Source organism: Barbus barbus, assembly GCF_936440315.1.
Source record: "Barbus barbus genome assembly, chromosome: 19".
NCBI classification, from domain to species: Eukaryota; Metazoa; Chordata; class Actinopteri; order Cypriniformes; family Cyprinidae; genus Barbus; species Barbus barbus.
In genome coordinates, this window is record NC_136747.1 from 17,371,761 (window position 1) to 17,390,639 (window position 18,879).

The 18,879-nt window shown below is 37.6% G+C and overlaps 1 protein-coding gene across 1 annotated transcript in view; it reads right to left on the reverse strand.

The window, feature by feature from the left end:
* The window catches only part of LOC306885654 (CUB and sushi domain-containing protein 3-like), a 405,244-nt gene that overhangs the window by 96,571 nt on the left and 289,794 nt on the right, over positions 1–18,879 (reverse strand). The window contains exons 25-31 of the mRNA XM_079442324.1: positions 17,460–17,586; positions 16,249–16,451; positions 15,940–16,131; positions 14,763–14,901; positions 9,920–10,107; positions 9,322–9,516; positions 8,982–9,098 (exon numbers count right to left, since the gene is read on the reverse strand). Coding sequence (XP_079298450.1) covers positions 8,982–9,098; positions 9,322–9,516; positions 9,920–10,107; positions 14,763–14,901; positions 15,940–16,131; positions 16,249–16,451; positions 17,460–17,586 — 1,161 coding nt within the window. The remainder of the gene's footprint in view (positions 1–8,981; positions 9,099–9,321; positions 9,517–9,919; positions 10,108–14,762; positions 14,902–15,939; positions 16,132–16,248; positions 16,452–17,459; positions 17,587–18,879) is intronic.

Below are 18,879 nucleotides of genomic sequence, written 5' to 3' on the forward strand. Positions count from 1 at the left end.
ACCAAACCTGTCATTGTCTGAAATATTGCCGGCATCATTCTTTGTGACAGAATAATGAAACATTAAAAAAAGGCAGTGGAGTGCTGCATTTTTAACAGAGGGCTCCAGAGCTCTGGCCTACAGATCAGAGCCGATGGAGGAGGGTACGTCTGTGAATATATGTGCACGTTCGTGTATGTGTTTTCAGGTGGTGGTTTCCCTTTAAAGACCTTCACAGGAATACATTTTACAATATATTAAAACAAAAACGTTTAAATCTCACAGACCCTAAACTTTTGAATGGCAGTGTATAGAAAATCTGATTTATAATTGTATACATTTTAGCAAATATTTAAAGAAAAATTATATGTAAAATAAGTACTGTAAATCCAGCAAATCTGTGTACATCCTATTTGCCATCACTGCATTGTAGTCACTGAATCTCTAGAGTTCCATCTACACTCACTTCTGCTTATGCATGTTGCCTCCGGAAATCTGCAGTCAGTGCAGGAGCTATGCTTCATGGCATCACTAAAAAGAGGAACAAAATTCCCTTCCTGAATCTTCACAGTCAGTGAACCTCGATGGTGGAAAGATCTTCCCAATGGCATTGGAACCACACAATCCCTTTTTACCTTCAAAAAACTTCTCAACTCCTTCATGAGCACTCCTCTCAAAACTATGACTGCACTTAATACAGTACTATTCTTCCTGTACTCTTTTCAATTCTTGCAGTGTTTCCCGAATCTAACGCATACTTTTATACTTTTCCCAGCAACTGTGAAACTTTGTATCACAGTATTGTCTCTCAAGGATGAATGACTTTGTTACATTCCTCCTCATTTGTAGATCACTTTGGATAAAAGCATCTGCCAAATGAATAAATATTTATATAAAATGTATACAAATCAGGAACTTTGCTCTCTAGACATCGGTATTGGACATTAAATAACCTATATAGGTTTGACCACCAGTCTTGTGTGCCAAAAAACTACTCTCAGCAATGGCAATGCCAGTTTTTATGATTCCTTCCCAGTCTCAATGGATAGTGCATGCCATTCTATGCCCAATCCACAGCCGCCAATAAAACCAGCAGACTGGTTTCATGATATTTCAGGAATCAATACACAAAGCTGAACTTCTCTGGCTTATATGATCTGCCTCCATGCCGTTTTTGAATCTGACTAAACAAAAGCTTTTATGACAACCGTAAGATATTTATCTCCACTCCGACACAAATGCTCAGCCCAGGCTTTGTTCTACAAGGCGCTTTAAGCTTTTAATCATTCCCTCTCTTGGCCTGGATGTTTGACGATACTTCAGGTGCATGATAATGGAATGCTCCCCCTCCAAGCAGGTGTCCACCATGTAGAGGCTCAGCAGCATCAGCACAAACTAGACTTATGGATCTCCCGTCCTCTATTTCTTCTCTCTCTCTCTCATTTTTTCACCCTCTATTTGTGTTTGTTTTTCTTTCTTCTGCTCTATTACATGAACTTGTTTACCTTGCACGCTGAGTGATTTGAACTAACAGAACTGCCGATGACCAATGCACACCAAACTCAAACAAGACTAATTAAAGTGGTCATATGATGCGATTTCTTGTTTTCCTTTTCTTTAGTGTTTTATGTAGCTGATTGTGCATGTATACGATCTGCAGTTACAAAGCTCAAAGTCTCCCACAAAAGGATTTATTCTATCTAAAAGAGAAGGCTGATCCAGACCAGGCTAAAACATCTCATTATTTGCGTAATGCTGCCCAAATGTTCATGCAAAGAAAGAAGGCGTGGTTTCAGTAACGCAGTAGTGTTGATGCAGCCATGTCAGAGAGACGCTGTGTGTTTCTATGCGAAAGCAAAAGCACTTTATTTGGCCTCATTAAGATTTGTTTACAACAGAACAGCACAACCCAAATGTTGGAATTTGTGCAACGCATTTTAAGGACGACAGTTTTGTGAACCTAGGAGAGTACAAGGCTGGCTGTGCACAAAGGCTATTTAAAAAAAAAAAAAAAGGGTCAATTCTGACTTTGCTATGACAATCTGACGCTTCTGAATCAGCGACTGTAAGTATGTTTTGTTATTAGTTTAAGTATTTGCTATTGACTGTTCAAATGCGGAGTTTTGTATGTAAGGCGTCGTGTGTGTGTGTGAGGGGAACAGGGTCTCATCACAGCGGATTGTACAGCCCATCAGAAATCTTCTTAACCTTGTGTACTGCAAGCATCATCACTGTGTCTATCACGCGACTCTGCTCCCCTTTCAGGCTTAAACTGATGGTAAAACTAACTTTAAAGCTGAAGCTCATGATTATGGTAAGGGGCGTTACATTTCTGACGCGTGCTTATGGTGTTCGGCCAATCACAATGCATTGGGTCAGTTGGCCAATCGGAGCAGACTGTGCTTGTCGGAAGGAGGGGCTTTGTTGAAAACGATGCATTTGAGAGAGGCGGGGCATAGAGGAACTACAATAAAGTACAGTATTTGAAAACAGATGTGTTTTTTGAACATTAAAGCATGTCAACATATTCTGTTACTCCAAATACTCAAAATAATGATCTTTAAAATCGCATCATATGACCCCTTTAAAGCAGCACTTGGTTGAACAGTATTTTGCACAAGACCACATTTATTCATTTTTTTAAACACACTATGTGACATTTGCCTGTTAATTGAGCATAATGGATGTACCTTTGCAGATAATGTTAAGCGGATATCACTTTGAAAGATAGGCATGGTTTACGAATTATTCGTTAATGTAAAAGAAACTCAGCCCTTTTGCAATTCCAATCATTACTAATGGTTTGAACTGCAGCTCTGGGGAACAAGACAAATTGCTGCAACAGTTTATGTCTAGATCTCAGGCACTATTTACCTGGGGTTAAAATCCATCTAAATACCTGAACAATTACTTTGTCCCTAGGAGCAGCAGGTCTGTGCACTTCAGAATTGAATTTAGAATGCTTTTAAAATTACAAATTAATTGCTGCATTTAAAATTAAGGCAATTCTTAAATGGCTAGTTTACAAAAAAAAAATCTGTCACAATTTACTCCAAACGTTTATGGCTTGCTTTCTTCTGTGGAACATAAGAGAAGATGTGAAAGAAAATTTTATTGATTTTTTTGTATTTTAAAAAATATCTTCTTTTTGGTCTACATAAGAAAGAAAGAATGTCATACCAGATTGGAATGACATAAAGGCGAGTAAATAATGACAGAATTGTAATTTTTGGGTGAACTATTCCTATTAAATTCTGAATTTTGTCCAAACATCCTTTTGGAAACCAGTGCAAATATGCTTGTTTCCCTTGCATTCACCTGCTGGTACTGATATTTTTTATTGCTGTTAGTTCTAGTAAGAAAAAAAGCAATGCCACAATCTGTATCCCATGCATTTGACAGAAATACTTTAGAGCATAGTAGAGAAATTTGAATATGTCAATATTTATGTTTAGAACTGAACAGGCAGGCAATATTTCACAGTATGTTTAGTACTATGTGTACATATGCCAATGTTTAAAATGGCATGGCGAGTTCAATGGTGTGATGTATGTGTTTCAGGGTCTAAAACACCTCAGCTGCTGACTATTCATTTTCACGCCTTTTCATTTGCAAAGCTATCATGTTTTTCACTTTTCATTTGCTTTTTATGAAGGCTTCATTTAAATGAAATCTATCTCGTGCGAGCAGTCCAATGACCAGACGGGCCTCAAGGGAGACATCACATACAGCTCACATAATGCCAAATGATGTTTGTGAGGGAGGTCCAAAATCCCCATAACAGTTAAACTGACAGCAATGTTTACAGAGGAGGGGTTTTTTTTGTCATGGTTTCTATCCTTTCAGCACCACACACCTCATAAAACCACAGCCTTCTTGGTACAGGACTGAGATTGCAAAGTGGTTTTCTTTTAGGACGAAAATGAACCCTAAGACAAGAGACCGGGACTGGGAGGTTTGAAGTGCTTTCTCATTTCACACTTTCATCTCTGTACTATTTCCAACTGGCGTCTGGATATTACAATCATAGGCTGTCAGTAAACATTTAAAGTCTCCCTGGAATACAGTAGGTCAAGGATTCTGGGTGGCACATACGTAACAAATTCTGCATTTGCTTCTATACTTTTAAAGGTATAGTTCACACAAAAATGAAAATTCCGTCATAATTCAAGTACCTCGGTGTAAACATCTCCGAGAACCTGACTTGGACTACACACATCCAAACTCAGGTAAAGAAAGCCAGGCAAAGACTGTACCATCTGCGACAGCTGAGGAAATTCATGGTCTCACCAGCAATCCTGAAAACTTTCTATTCAGGGACCATAGAAAGTGTATTGACTCAGTGCATCTCAGTGTGGTATGGAAACAGCTCCAATCAGGACTGCAAAGCACTACAGAGAGTTGTGCGCTTAGCTGAGCGCATCTCAGGGTCTGCTCTCCCCTCTCTGCAGGACATCTACCTCAAACGCTGCAAAAATAGAGCTGTCAAAATAATCAAGGACTCAAATCACCCTGGTAACCAGCTATTCACTTTGCTTCCTTCTGGTAAGCGCTTCCGTAGCCTGATGACAAAAACTGAGAGACTTAGGAGGAGCTTCTTCCCCCAGGCCATCAGGCTCCTAAACTCTAACTCTGTGTCATAACATCACTTGACTCCATGTAAATATCACCATATCAATAAGCTATTCATAATTTTTCTCTACCTCATATTGCTGCTATTTTATACCCTGTACAACTTTTTTGCACATTATTTTGCACATTCCTCTTAGTACTATTTAAGTCAACAACATACTGACATTACATTTATATTTATATTTTTTATCTATCTTTTTATTTTATTCTTTTTATTTTATTTTATTTTTTTCTACTTTTCTTCTCTTAATATTTGTATACTTTATAATTGCACTGTCCTTGGAGCGGACCTGACCTACATTTCACTGCTGGTTATACTCTGTATAATTGTGTATGTGACGAATAAAACTCTTGAATCTTGAATCTTGAATAATTTTTTTACCCTCATATCGTTTTAAACCTGGATGACTTTCTTTCTTCCGTGGAACACAAAAGAAGACATCTTCTTTCATGTTCTACTGAAGAAAGAACTTCATAAGGGTTTGCGTGAACTATTCCTTTAGGTAGCTTAAATATGGTTCTGTCAACTCTCGGAGGGACTGGCATGGTAATGTACATGGCAATGTTAATGTATTTGGTCTTGGTGGAATAGATCTGCAACGCTGCTGCTGCTGCTGCGGCAGAGCAAGTACCAAGACTTGCTACTGCCAATTCATCCACAACATGCTGCTGTGAGCATGTAAGAAATACTGCTTCTGCAAATATAACATACACGAAATAACCCCCATATAGCATACATGAATCACTTTGTAGCAGATCTATACCGGTGGAGCTGGGGAAGGTGGAGGGTTTCTGAAGCACGCTGCAAACTGCTACAGCAAGCAATAGTCATATTTCAATGTTGATCAGCGAGCTCATTGGCTACCGATACAGGAGAGAACCAATCAGCTGTGCCATGTGATAATGATGTAATTAGGTCAGATCGAGTTAGACCGTAGATCGTACTGCGCCATTTAGAGTTTCATGCCATAACTCTGTATTTGGTTCTGTTTAGCTACCCAGACTCCTTTAAATTATTAGCCAGTTCCAAAGCAGTTTCTCTAAAACTGCTGTTATTCACAGACGCTCTGAATCAGAGCTGCATACGGTACCAAAATTAATTTTATTTCACACCCTCATCTCTTTTTCATCTGTTGGTTTGGAAGGTCTGGTCTTTGTGCAGTGACACAGGAACGCTGACACCAGACTAACTACGCTCTCAGACTGTGAAATATTCTTACTGTGCAACACCTTGCTTCTAAGTCCACTTTTTTTTTTTTTGTCGGCAGATGGCTTTCAAGTATAAAAGAAAGATGAGGAAGCTAGTTGCTAAGCTACACACCTCCTGTCTAGAAAAGAGCTAATCAAATGTGTAGAAATGAATACAGGAGAAGAGAATTCTTTAACATTAACAAGTTCAGATGAGACTCACCCTTGTGGAAAAAGAAGTGCCCTTCAGCATACCTTTAAAAAGAGTACTTATTACGGAAATAATATACTTAAAATATATACTTATTGTAAGTGCAAACTGAAGTATTAACATTGTATATTAATTGCAATTGTAGAACCTTGTCGAACCAACACACACACACACACACACACACACAACTATTAACAGGACAGCACATTCCTGAGGAACTCCCCTCTTTTCATTATCTGTGGTCGTTGTGAAACAAAATCTGGAATGTATTTAAAACAGGACTTCACGATTGTTTCTTATCACTTAAACATAATTCAACCAGAAACAGGACAAAGACCTCGGTATCTGGACATGACCTCCTGATCGTTTAACGCAGTAATTCAATGATGGTATCAACGAGGATGATGGTTTTACAACAGACGTCCAAGCTAAGAAAATCACCAGATCTCCACAAACGTGATATTCTCATGACCCCGGACAGCTCTCCTTTCTCCTCCTCACATTCCAAAGGAAACACTTTCCTTTTCTTAAGTGTGCCAAAAGGACAAATAGTAATTGTTGCTGCTATTAAAAGCAATATATATATATATATATATATATATATATATATATATATATATATATATATATATATATATATATATATATATATATATATATATACACACACACACACACATATACAATATATATATATATATATATATATATATATATATATATATATATATATATATATATATATATATATATATATATATATATATATATATATATATATATATATATATATATAAAAATATATAAATAAATATATATATATAGACAATATATATTAAGGTTGTATTTTGTCATTTATAAGCTTGCTGTGTATTGGAACCAATGATATTTTCTTAATCTGTGACATATAAATGTTCCCTGTGTTTAGTATCATATGCTTGACGTGATTATTTAGAACTTAGCATAGTTTAATCTATGCCTTAATCGCGTAATAGATAAAATTGGTATATGTACTTTGGGTATGCCAAATACTTGGTGTTCGATTTTGAACGAAAGCTGTTGTCGTCAACGATAATTTGGTGTGGATGAAAGTTGATTTTTCTTATCATAATGTATGATTAAAACACTTATAGGAATCTGCTAGGATATGTTCTTCATTAGATGAAATAACTCAAAGGATTTACGCACGGAAAACTGAGCCGTGCGGGGCAGGGCTCCGCCCTACAGAAACACTTGTGATTGGATCAAACAGCAAAAGGGGCGGGCTGAAATCAGCCCGATAAAGACAGACACCCAGCTTTGGCTGCAGCTGCTTGCTCGCGTGCTGCTTGAAAACTTTGGCTTCGTCTCATTGAGTCGCGCCAAAAGCGATCCCAGCCGTTAACATCTGGCCGAGCATTGAACAACTACCAATACTTAGTCAAACTTCTGAAGAAACCCTTGAAAGTCTGAAGCTTTATTTTGTGTTATTTAGCTTAGTAGTATTGTAGAGTAGCAAATAAACTTTGATTTATAAAGAAATCTTTTGTCTGGTGCATTGTGATTTTCAAGTCTGAAACTATTTGCCAAAGATCGCAATTCTGTATTATCGTGGCCACGGAAGTAACAGGATTGTGAGGATATTTTTAATGATTCGCGGGACGATCTTAATAAGGTATAAGTTGGACGTTTTGATTAATATCAATTAATCATATCAATATCGAATCCATACGACTTGATTTCCAAAAGCTAAAATTAAAATAATAGTTCTAAAATTATTACACAAAAATTACATAAAAAAGTTATTAAAAATTTATATTAAATGCATTAGATGAACTTTAGAGTGCCTTTTTGACAACTTTAAGTAGATCTTAAGCACATCTTCATTTGTAATTTCATAATTACTTCTATTGTCTTTGAAAACAACAAAAGACAAACAATGATTTAACATGTACTTTAAAGTAACCTAAGTAATAAACAGAAATGTAAATGTACTTACATTTACATTTCTGTTTATTACTTAGGTTACTAAGTAAGGTTTATACTAGTGGGTGCATATAGTTCATTTATGTAAGAGAGGATAGCAAAATAAAGTAAACTGTGACATATTATACCCAAAAATTCTTCATACAGTGGACTACCAGTAAAAATGATAAAAATTTGGGACCAAGAATTATTCTGACACTTTGACCTGACCATGTTTTTTTTGTTCTTTTATTGCTAATGCAAACTTTTTACACCACACACTGAACAAAATTAAGCATTGCATGGTAATTGGTTGACATAAATTGGTATTATCTAATTGTGTACTTAAATTTAACAGCTGACAGCTATTCAACGTCATTCATTACATACCTTTCTATCAAAGTTATCTGACATTATCAAGATGAATTTGTTCAGACACAGTTTAACTCTTGTCATTTCATTTCCATTTTCTAAACTATAGCAAATGAAATGTAATAATGTGAGAAATGTTGAAGGTGTCTGAATAAATTTTGGTTTGACTGGAAGTGTTTTTTTATTTCATTAATATTATATTATCTACAAGTACCGTCTTAAAAATATACTTTCAAAATTTGATGTAAACTATAAGTGTACACTTAATTAAGTACACTTTTTTTTTACAAGGGCATACTGTTTTCTAGTAATTCAAAAGTATGATATTTAATATGATTTTATACACTCAAAATGCGAACATTCATTTTAATGTAATAGTGTCATATGTCCAAGATATGATGAGGTATTCAAGACTTGGAATTTAAACTAGAGCTGTGTGTGTTTATTAACATGGTAAAATGGTTAACTGTTTAAAACCATATACAGACAAAATAAAGAGAGACACCCAAACTGCCCAAAATAATATCCCTGTCACAAAAAGCCCCAAGAATTTGTATGATAAACACACCAAACACATTAAAGGCATAACTCTGTTATGTTTTGGCTTTGCTGCATTGTGAAACTGCAATTTTGTTTCGTATTTTCAGTTACTCACCAAACTCCCTGGGTACAGAGATAGAGTACACACAGTTCTGTCCCGTTGTGTAGTTCCTTGGGAAATTTGGTGACAGCACGGTTCCTTCCGTCCCAGTGGAGTGACTTCCACATGGTGCTGTTCACACAAACACCCAAATCACTCATTACTTTATGCTTCAACATTCATGATAAACTGCTATTTTTGAGACACCAGCCTCGATAGAACTTATCTTGGCTAGCGAAGCATGCACAAGCCATTTTACGAGTTTGATTAATTTTGTTTGGTCAGCGGCAGCAGGCCCAAACTGTTTATTCTCAGAGATTCTCCAACACATCCACTCTTTACTTGCAGACTCTACCTTGACAGCTGGGCAGCCCCCTGTTCCAGCCAGGCCTGCCATCATCACCCATAATACAGGTAAGCGTGGAATAGCCCTGGAGGACGTAGCCTGCCTCACAGTAGAAGGTCACAGTGGAGCCCAGCTTGTAGTCACTGCCCAACCGAGTGCCATTCATCACATTACCGGGATCAAAGCATGACTCCCTCAGCTTAGCTGTGTGAGATGGAGAGAAGGTGCAGGGGAAGCAAGGGTTGAAAATCACTTTAGGCATAGCTTAGCTTGCAGAATGAACAGTTATTGGTTGAAACTGAGATTTCTTTACAACATAAACACATTTTTCTTCTAAGAAAAAGCCTTTTAGGGGGTTTTGAAGCTTGTCTGGTAAGTATGAACTATGAACTGTAACTCTTAAAAAATTCTATGTTCTGAGGGAAAAAAACTAAATAGATAAGAGTGAGTAAACATAGAGAGGATGTTCATTTTTGGGTGAACTACTTTAAATCGTCACCTGAATACTAGTCACAGCCTGACCTCCCTCTGCAGTTCGATATGTGTGTAATATATTGTATTTAATTAAGGGTTTAGACATTTAGGCTCTCGAAATGTCAGGGTCTACCTTTGTACTCCAGGTGGAAGCCGGTGTAGCTGACAGAGCCATCACTGCGAAAGGCCAAGTACATGGTGTTGGAGCTGCTCTCTATTCGTTCTGGAAGCTTGCTGTCCTGAAAGCTCCCGATCAGCGGCCTGTTGCTGTCCGGTCCATCGTAGATATACAAGAAGTCGTAGTTGGGCTCTATGCTGAAGCTAGGATAGATGATCAAAGAGGAGTTTTCTGAATAGAGGGATCAAAAGCTAGGCTGTGATCTGGATATCGAGTCCTGAGATCAACTTTGCAGACGGCAGTATAAAGTAAAACATGTACAAAGCAAGTGGAGCCTGTTTTAGAATGATAAGGGAGAACAACAACTAGAAAAAATAGAATTACAAAAAGCAGATTAAATTCCTGTCCACCTAAATGACTGTTTGCATGCTAACTTGCCGTTTAAGGTCTAGGTTGAAGTATGTCTCTGTAGGCTTTGAATGCCAGCATTCACATACTTCTAAAACTCGGATATAAAAACTCCCAGTACAGTATCAGCATTTTAGCTATGCTCTGAGATTACCAAGACAGAGAGCCCCATATATAAACACTTGCACCTTTTCATTTGCAGTAAGGTGTAATGATAAGGTCTCCCATCAGTGGAGTCATTTGCATGAGATGGATTGTGACTGAATCAGATTTACACCCCCTTTTTCCCCCTATTATGCAGAGAGCGAATGCTAAGCATGCCTTCCACACTTCACTGCATCAGAATCCACTGCTTAGGGGTTATTATAGGATAATTCATACACAGGATAAGATCCTTTACACCACATTAAAAAAGCCATTAATTTCTGATAAACGGATGCATTGGGTTTTTCCCCCACTCCATACCCTCTGTAGCTGTCAATCAGAAAACAATTATTCCGGCGGTAATCAGGTTGATAGCACAAACTGTACTGTTGCTAAATAGAGAGACATCCGGCTGGGATTACATTTGTAGTGTTGCTAAAAGAGGTCACTTTTTTCGGAGGGCTGGTGCGCCTGTATTGTTCATTTCCAATTTCATTGTGGACATATTTCATATTGTGGATTTTTTAAGGAGAAAGAAGTCAGTAATGGACTGTGTAATGAAAGTCTTTGAGATGGAACCGAACGAGAGCTATTTATTAGAAACCTGTTTGAGACATAGCCCTTCTGGCAGAACTCCAACATGCTTATTTACTCAGAGAGAGGACAAAATTCAAATGAGAAAGAGGCTACTTCAGATGTAACGCCAACCATGAGAATGACAATACCTGCTGGGCTAGGTAAAAAAATAAATAAAAAAAACCCGAAAATGTTCTTCATCTTCTGTTTTGGGGCTGATGTATGGCTTTAACTACTAGCTGTGAAGGTTTTGAAAAATATTAGGCACAGAAAAGTCACAAAACAGCCTCAAATGGCAGCTCCTGTTGTGATAAATGTTGTAAATTGTGACACACAGGCAGAACGGAAGATTGTTTTTGAGTTATTGCTGTCATTAAAGGAACTGCGCTTAGATGATGAGTCAAAGAGAAGAAGAGGCAAAGTTTAAATGTTCAACAGTCGCCGATATTTCAAAGTGCAAGCGTGAGAAGCGGATATTCAGAAGGAGAAATGCTGAAACCTAAGCACTTCTTCATCTGCTGACTGCGTGCGAATCCTGATTAATATTCCACGGCCTCACGCCTGGACTACACCCTCGCGACACCCTTTGATCCAGGTGGAAGGGAATCGCATGCTAGCTGTGCTATTACCATTAACATGGAGGGAGGACTACGGCGACTGTCAAATACAACAAACTTCTACAGCACTCGAACTTAACCCCACACTGACCCCGGCTGGACGGAAAATCCTGCTTGTGGCTTGAGCATCGCTACGTGTTGGCTAAATGAAAAATGGACATAATTAGCAACATGATTGGACTGTGAAGGAAATTTATCAACTCTGCTTTTATATTAATAGGTCACATCACTCAAGGCAGAGACACCGCTCTACACCTTTAAGGCAAGACGAGGGGAAGCTGAAAAAAAAAGACCACCGTCAGGTTCATTACAGACAAAATGAGCAAAGAATTCCAGCTGGGCTCATTATCTCTCTCAGACATGAAATGCATTTTAATTCAGACAGTGATAGCCGTCGCCGCTACATAATTACTCAACATGTCGACTGCGGCCATGTCGAAGGACACTGTGGGCGCTCATTGCGAATTCAGCGTTATGACACAGCAGCCTCTAAATGAACTTGTGAACTTATCAGTTTGAGATATTATAGCTGAAGTGAAGGCATAAACGAAAGGCCATGAATACGGGCACCACAAGATTATTTCTGATAGTGCGTCTTACGGTCTCATCGGCCACAATTTAAAACTCGCTGACCCCAACACAACAAAGAGTTCAGCTGATATTAACCTTGCGACAGAGAACCACACTGTCTGCATTCACAAAACTTCCTGGACAGCAATGGAAAATATACAAACCTCCCTGTACATTCTGCCACAATTGCTAACCTGAAGCTGCTAATATATATCTGATTGTCCATCAATGGTGCATAAAAACTTTCTAAAACACATCTTATAAAAATTCAGCTGTGACATACAGTGTGGGAAAAATTATTTGATCCCCTGCTGATTTTGTACGTTTGCCCACTGACAAAGAAATAATCAGTCTATAATTTTAATGGTAGGTTTATTTTAACAGTGAGAGACAGAATAACAACAAAAAACAGAAAAATGCATTTAAAAAAAGTTATAAATTGATTTGCATTTTAATCAGTGAAATAAGTATTTGATCCCCTATCAATCAGCAATATTTATGGCTCCCAGGTGTCTTTTATACAGGTAACGATCTGAGATTAGAAGCACTCTCTTAAAAGGATTGCTCCTAATCTCAGTTTGTTACCTGTATAAAAGACAACCTGTCCATAGAAGCAATCAGTCAATCAGATTCCAAACTCTCCACCACGGCCAAGACCTAAGAGCTGCCCAACGATGTCACGGACAAGATTGTAGACCTACACAAGGCTGGAATAGGCTACAAGACCATCTCCAGGCAGCTTGGTGAGAAGGTGACAACAGTTGGTGCGATTATTCGCAAATGGAAGAAACACAAAATAATTGTCAATTTCTCTCGGTCTGCAGCTCCATGCAAGATCTCACCTCGTGGAGTTTCAATGATCATGAGAACGGTGAGGAATCAGCCCAGAACTACATGGGAGGATCTTGTCAATGATCTCAAGGCAGCTTGAAGCATAGCCACCAAGAAAACAATTGGTAACACACTACGCCGTGAAGGACTGATATCCTACAGCACCCACAAGGTCCCCCTGCTCAAGAAAGCACATATACAGGCCCGTCTGAAGTTTGCCAATGAACATCTGAATAATTCAGATGAGAAAGTGTTGTGGTCAGATGAGACTAAAATCGAGCTCTTTGGCATCAACTCAACCCGCCGTGTTTGGAGGAGGAGGAATGCTGCCTATGACCCCAAGAACACCATCCCCACCGTCAGACACGGAGGTGGAAACATGCTTTTGGGGTGTTTTTCTGCTAAGGGGACAAGACAACTGCACCGCATCAAAGCGACAATGGATGGGGCCATGTACCGTCAGGGTTAGGGCACTGAAGCCAACCAGGGCATTGAAAATGGGTCATGGATGGGTATTCCAGCATGACAATGACCCAAAACACACGGCCAAGGCTCAAGAAGAAGCACATTAAGGTCTTGGAGTGACCTAGCCAGTCTCCAGACCTTAATCCCATAAAAAAAAAATCTGTGGAGGGAGCTGAAGGTTCCAGTTGCCAAACGTAAGCCTCGAAACCTTAATGACTTTGAGAGGATCTGCAAAGTGGAGTGGGACAAAATCCCTCCTGAGATGTGTGCAAACCTGGTGGCCAACTACAAGAAACCTCTGACCTCTATGATTGCCAACAAGGGTTTTGCCACCAAGTCATGTTTTGTGAAGGGGTCAAATTCTTATTTCACTCATTAAAATGCAAATCAATTTATAACTTTGTTGAAATGTGTTTTTCTGGATTTTTTGTTATTCTGTCTCTCACTGTTCAAATAAACCTACTGTTAAACTTCTAGACTGATCATTTCTTTGTCAGTGGGCAAATGTACAAAATCAGAAGGGGATCAAATTATTTTTTTCTCCTCACTGCAAGTCCTAGTATATAATTTTAGTTCTAGAATGTGTTTCTTTTTTATATATAAAAAAAAAAAAAAAAAAAAAACTTATTCAACATTACACAGCATGCTGTCTATAATAAATAATTATTTGAATGATTGAATGAACTATTACTACTACTACTACTACTACCACACACACACACATAACCAGTCAAAAGTCAACAGTAAGATTTTAAATGTTTTTTAAAGAATTCTCTTCTGCTCATCAATCCTGACTTTATTATACTGCACTGTAAAAAGTGATAAGTTGACTTAACTTAAAAAAATTGAGGAAACCCGTTGCCTTAAAATTATCAAGTAAATAATAATTAAAAAAAATAAGTTAAGTGAACCTGACAATTATTATTTACTTGGTAATTTTAAGGCAAGGGGTTTTCTATTTTTTTTTTAATTAAGTCAGCTTATCACTTTTTGGAGTGATTAAGTTAAGTCAACTTATTACTTTTTACAGTGTGTACACTATACTGTTATTGTCGTATTTTTTATGTACAGTATATTTCTCTTTTTTCAGTTTTTGTATCTGCCCCCTTTGACGGTATTAATTTTTATTATGAGTTTGTGCACCACTGATAAATAAAAAAAACAAAACAAACAAAAAAAACCCTCATATTATTCAACAATCTAAAGCAATACCACAGCCATACAGAATAGCTGATAGATTTCTTTACCTGATGAATGCAAGAGACAGGACATAATCAGAGTTGACGGCTATGAGCCAGTCGCAGTCCTTGCTGTGCGGGTATGGATGAGGGAAGTTGGGTGACAGAATAAACCCAGAGGAACCAGTGAGATTGCCCCCACACGGAGCTGGGAAAACACAAAGGACTCATATCAGCAGCATATGGGCATTAGTAACACATGAGGAGAATCTCTTATTAAAACATGCGGCTTGAACATCTGTGCGAACCAGGAGCCCAGAGAAAGAGTGCTGGAGAGAACATGCAGAGACAGAGATATTGAGAAAATTTTAAGCTCCTCTGAGGAACCGGGCCATGTAAAGCGCTCATATCTTATGAGAATGAGAACTACAGCAAGAGAGAAAGGTTATTTAGAATATGAAAGAATAAGATGAAAATCCTGTACCCTCACTTTCCTACTTCCAAAATGGAGTATCTTTTAAGAGAAAGAGACAATCCGTATCTCGTAACTTGATATTCATTCATTTGAGCACACTTCCATGTCACTGAGATGATAAGGAATCTCAATGGTGCCGGGTCCTTCAGTTGGCGTACAGCTCTTGAGAATGGGCTGATAAAAACTGCCTAATTTTAGAGTACTTTTTAGACAAGTTCTGTTGTCAACATCTAAGGCAATATGTACCAATTAACTCAGCCTCTCAAAATCATGAATATGCATTATGAAAATGAGTAAAACAATACTTCTTATGTATGAGGTTTTGTCTAATGTTTACAGATCAGCATATAGCATACAGTGCACAAATACAAAACACTATCATGCTTTTTTCAAAGCATCAGGGACACAAATCCCATTTTGAGTAAACTGTTAGATACTGTAAGTTTGTTAAACTATTATTTATCATGAAGCTAACCAACCAGGAAAAGTAGCCAGTTTTAAACACATATATCTGTAGCAGAGTGACTGCATCTAACAATTAAAATCACACAACAATTAATTACAAACCAACATTTGGTCCCAAACTAGCCTGCTGCCCATCATGCCATTTATAATGCATTTATTTAATTGTAATGTTTGTTTAATATAATTTAACAACAAAAAGATCACACAAACGTTACATGAACAATGGTAAAGCCTGTATAATTCTAAAGCCTAATACTCATTCTAACAGATTCATTCCTTTAATTAAATTCAAATATAAACCCTTACCTATACAGACAGGAGGGCTTGGTTGCCAATAGTAGCGGTTCTCCACTTGTATGCAAGTAATCTTTACATCTCCCTGCAGTTCATACCCAGGATCACACTGAAAGGTCACAGTGTCTCCAGGCTCCCGACCATCTCCATTACGACTGCCATTCATAGGCACTCCTGGATCCCTGCAGGCAGTGGCCACTGAACCTGTAATCACATTCAAACCAATTAACAGTCAGTTAGTACCTTATGAGCAGTTACTGTATGCTGTCAATCGAAATACAGGGCTCCAGTCAGAACTCTAGAAAAAATAAATCAACTCACTGGAGAACTCTAAGGCAAATCCAGACTTGCTGATGTAGAAGTCAGTCTCGAACTGAATGGTAACCATGTTGAGGGTACTGTGGATGTTCTCCGGTAGCAGAGAGCCGCTCAACTCCCTCAAAGACATCTCATTCTCTGGAGGCCCGTCCCATACCCTCAGGATGTCGTGGGATGCTTCGGTGTCAAAGGCTAGAAACTGCAGGCTGTTAATATAAAAATAAACGCATGGAGATGTATCCAGTCATACAAGTCATGCTTCATTAGATGCACAATGTACGGTGATAGAAACAAAGGATTGTCTGACATACAACAGATGTGCCATTCATTTTATTTCAGCTAGTTGCTAAGGCAATATTGCTCATTTTCATTTAGTTTAACTTGAAACTACTAAAATAACAAATTACAACTGAAATTAAAAAATTATAAAAACTTTAGTCAAAAAAACAACAACAAAAAAACGCAAGAAAAGACAAAAACAACTAAATTAACAATAAAGACTACTACATTTAAAATGAGAAAACAAAATATAAATACAGTATAAAAACTAATTAAAACATTAAGAAATACTCTCAATAATACTAAAATGTCATGGTGTTTCATATTTACATCACTCAGCAGATTATTTCATATTTACTGTGAATACAGTAGATAAGAGAGTTTGATTTGGCAGAAATTAATGTTCAAAATCCATGACAAATCACACAGAGGTAGTGTCAGGCAATCATATCGCAAATATTATACTCCAGGGTTCAATAATTGAGGAGAACAATCACATCTCCTTTCTGAGCGGCAGTCCTTGATAACAATTTAGCAAGCTGGTCTGATCGAGACATCAGCTGCAGATGAACAAATAATGAACGAGTGTGCAATTTCAAAAAGCTTTTGCTGCTGAGAGAATTGGAAAGAGGACAAATTATTGGGTTGTAGTGCAACATTAAGAGTGCAACAGCGTTTTAAGCTTTATAATGAGTTTGGCCATGCAGCTGGTAAACAAAGAGATTTACAATGTACCATCAGCTCATCTGATGTCTCCTTTTCTCTCTGTACATCAAAGGCCAGGTCTGCCATTAGAAGTTTATTAATAGATAAAGACCTCTAGTCTCAGCTAAATTCGCTGGCTGCATTCTTATGGGCTCGGTAATGTTCCAATCGCTAATTCTAGAGGAAGACGGACAGCAGATGGACAGTTGGAAGCGAATACTTATCAGCACCTGATGATGTTGCCCGAATCCACCTCGACGACCCAGGTACAGCGCAGATTGTTGTCATAGGGGAACGGATAACCTGGAGACAAAATGCGTCCTGATGTCTCCCCTTTGAAACGTCCACCGCATTCAGCTGGGAAAAGTGAAAGGACAAAATGGGGTGGGAGGAAGAGACCGAACACGAATTGAGAAGAATTAAACAGTGCTGAGTTTATGCACACTCTCACACTTGTACAAACAAATCATGGCCCCTGAAGATTTGCAGGCGAGCGCTGAAATAATTAGGGGTGCCTGGCAAACAAGCACAACACGAGAGGGGCAGTCCAAGAATAAAAAGCAGTGTAAAACGTGCAGTTAGATCAATAAAGCACTGTGAGGTTTTCAGACATCTAAACACAGTGCAAAAAAGTTTCTGGATCGTACAGAATAACAATTTATTTACGAAAAAAGATGTATGTAAAAACAAAGAGGGGAATTAGAGGGGAACTACTGAAGCTGAATTATTCAGTTTTAGCACTTAGACTGCACTGAACCAGTTACCTCTCCCACCATCCTAGTATAGGTCGTACTTTATTTTATATGATCAATATATATTGAGAAAATATGATCAATATATATTGATAAAGCCTGTATTGAGGCTTGGTTTTAACTGCGGTGGGAAACAGTCCCATTAGACTACACATACTTATTTTACCTCTAATAAAATTTGAAGAATTAAATATGTGGTAAACACACATTTAGACAAACATTTTCGTTGTCTTCAATGTCTGGCTTCTTAAAGCTTTTTTTTTTTTTTATATACATTTTTTTTTTCTTACAAAAATAGTCTTACTAATAAATGTTTCTCTTCATTTTGACACATTTTGATGTTGGAGATCACTGTAAATGGCAATTTTAACTTGAATTATAGCTGCCTGCGTATTTATTTCATTTATAATCATCATTAATCAACATGATGTTGACCTCCTGTAACAAACAATTCTGAAAATATCAAAATCTGTCAGAAAAAGAAAAAAAAAGAAGAAAATATTACATTTTAGAAGTAATGCTAATAAAACCTTTACATCTTTTTTCTATAATTGTTCTGGAATGAACAGTTATGCAGAAACACAAATTATGCATACCCCTTAACAATTTTACCATTAATCATTATTACTATTTTTTTTTAATATTAAAAAAAATATTATTATTCGCCAGAACGCCATGTTCTTGTGTACGCATGTACGACAGTTAGTGGAAGCTTTTTTTTTCTTCGTCCAAAAAAAAGCCATTGATTCACTTCAGAAGGCCTTTATTAACCTCTCGGAGTCTTTTTATGATGGATTTATGCACTTTTATTGGACATCAAAATCTCAAACCTCATTCATTGCCATTATAAAGCTTGGAAGAGCCAGGACATTTTTTTTTATATAACTCAGATTGTATT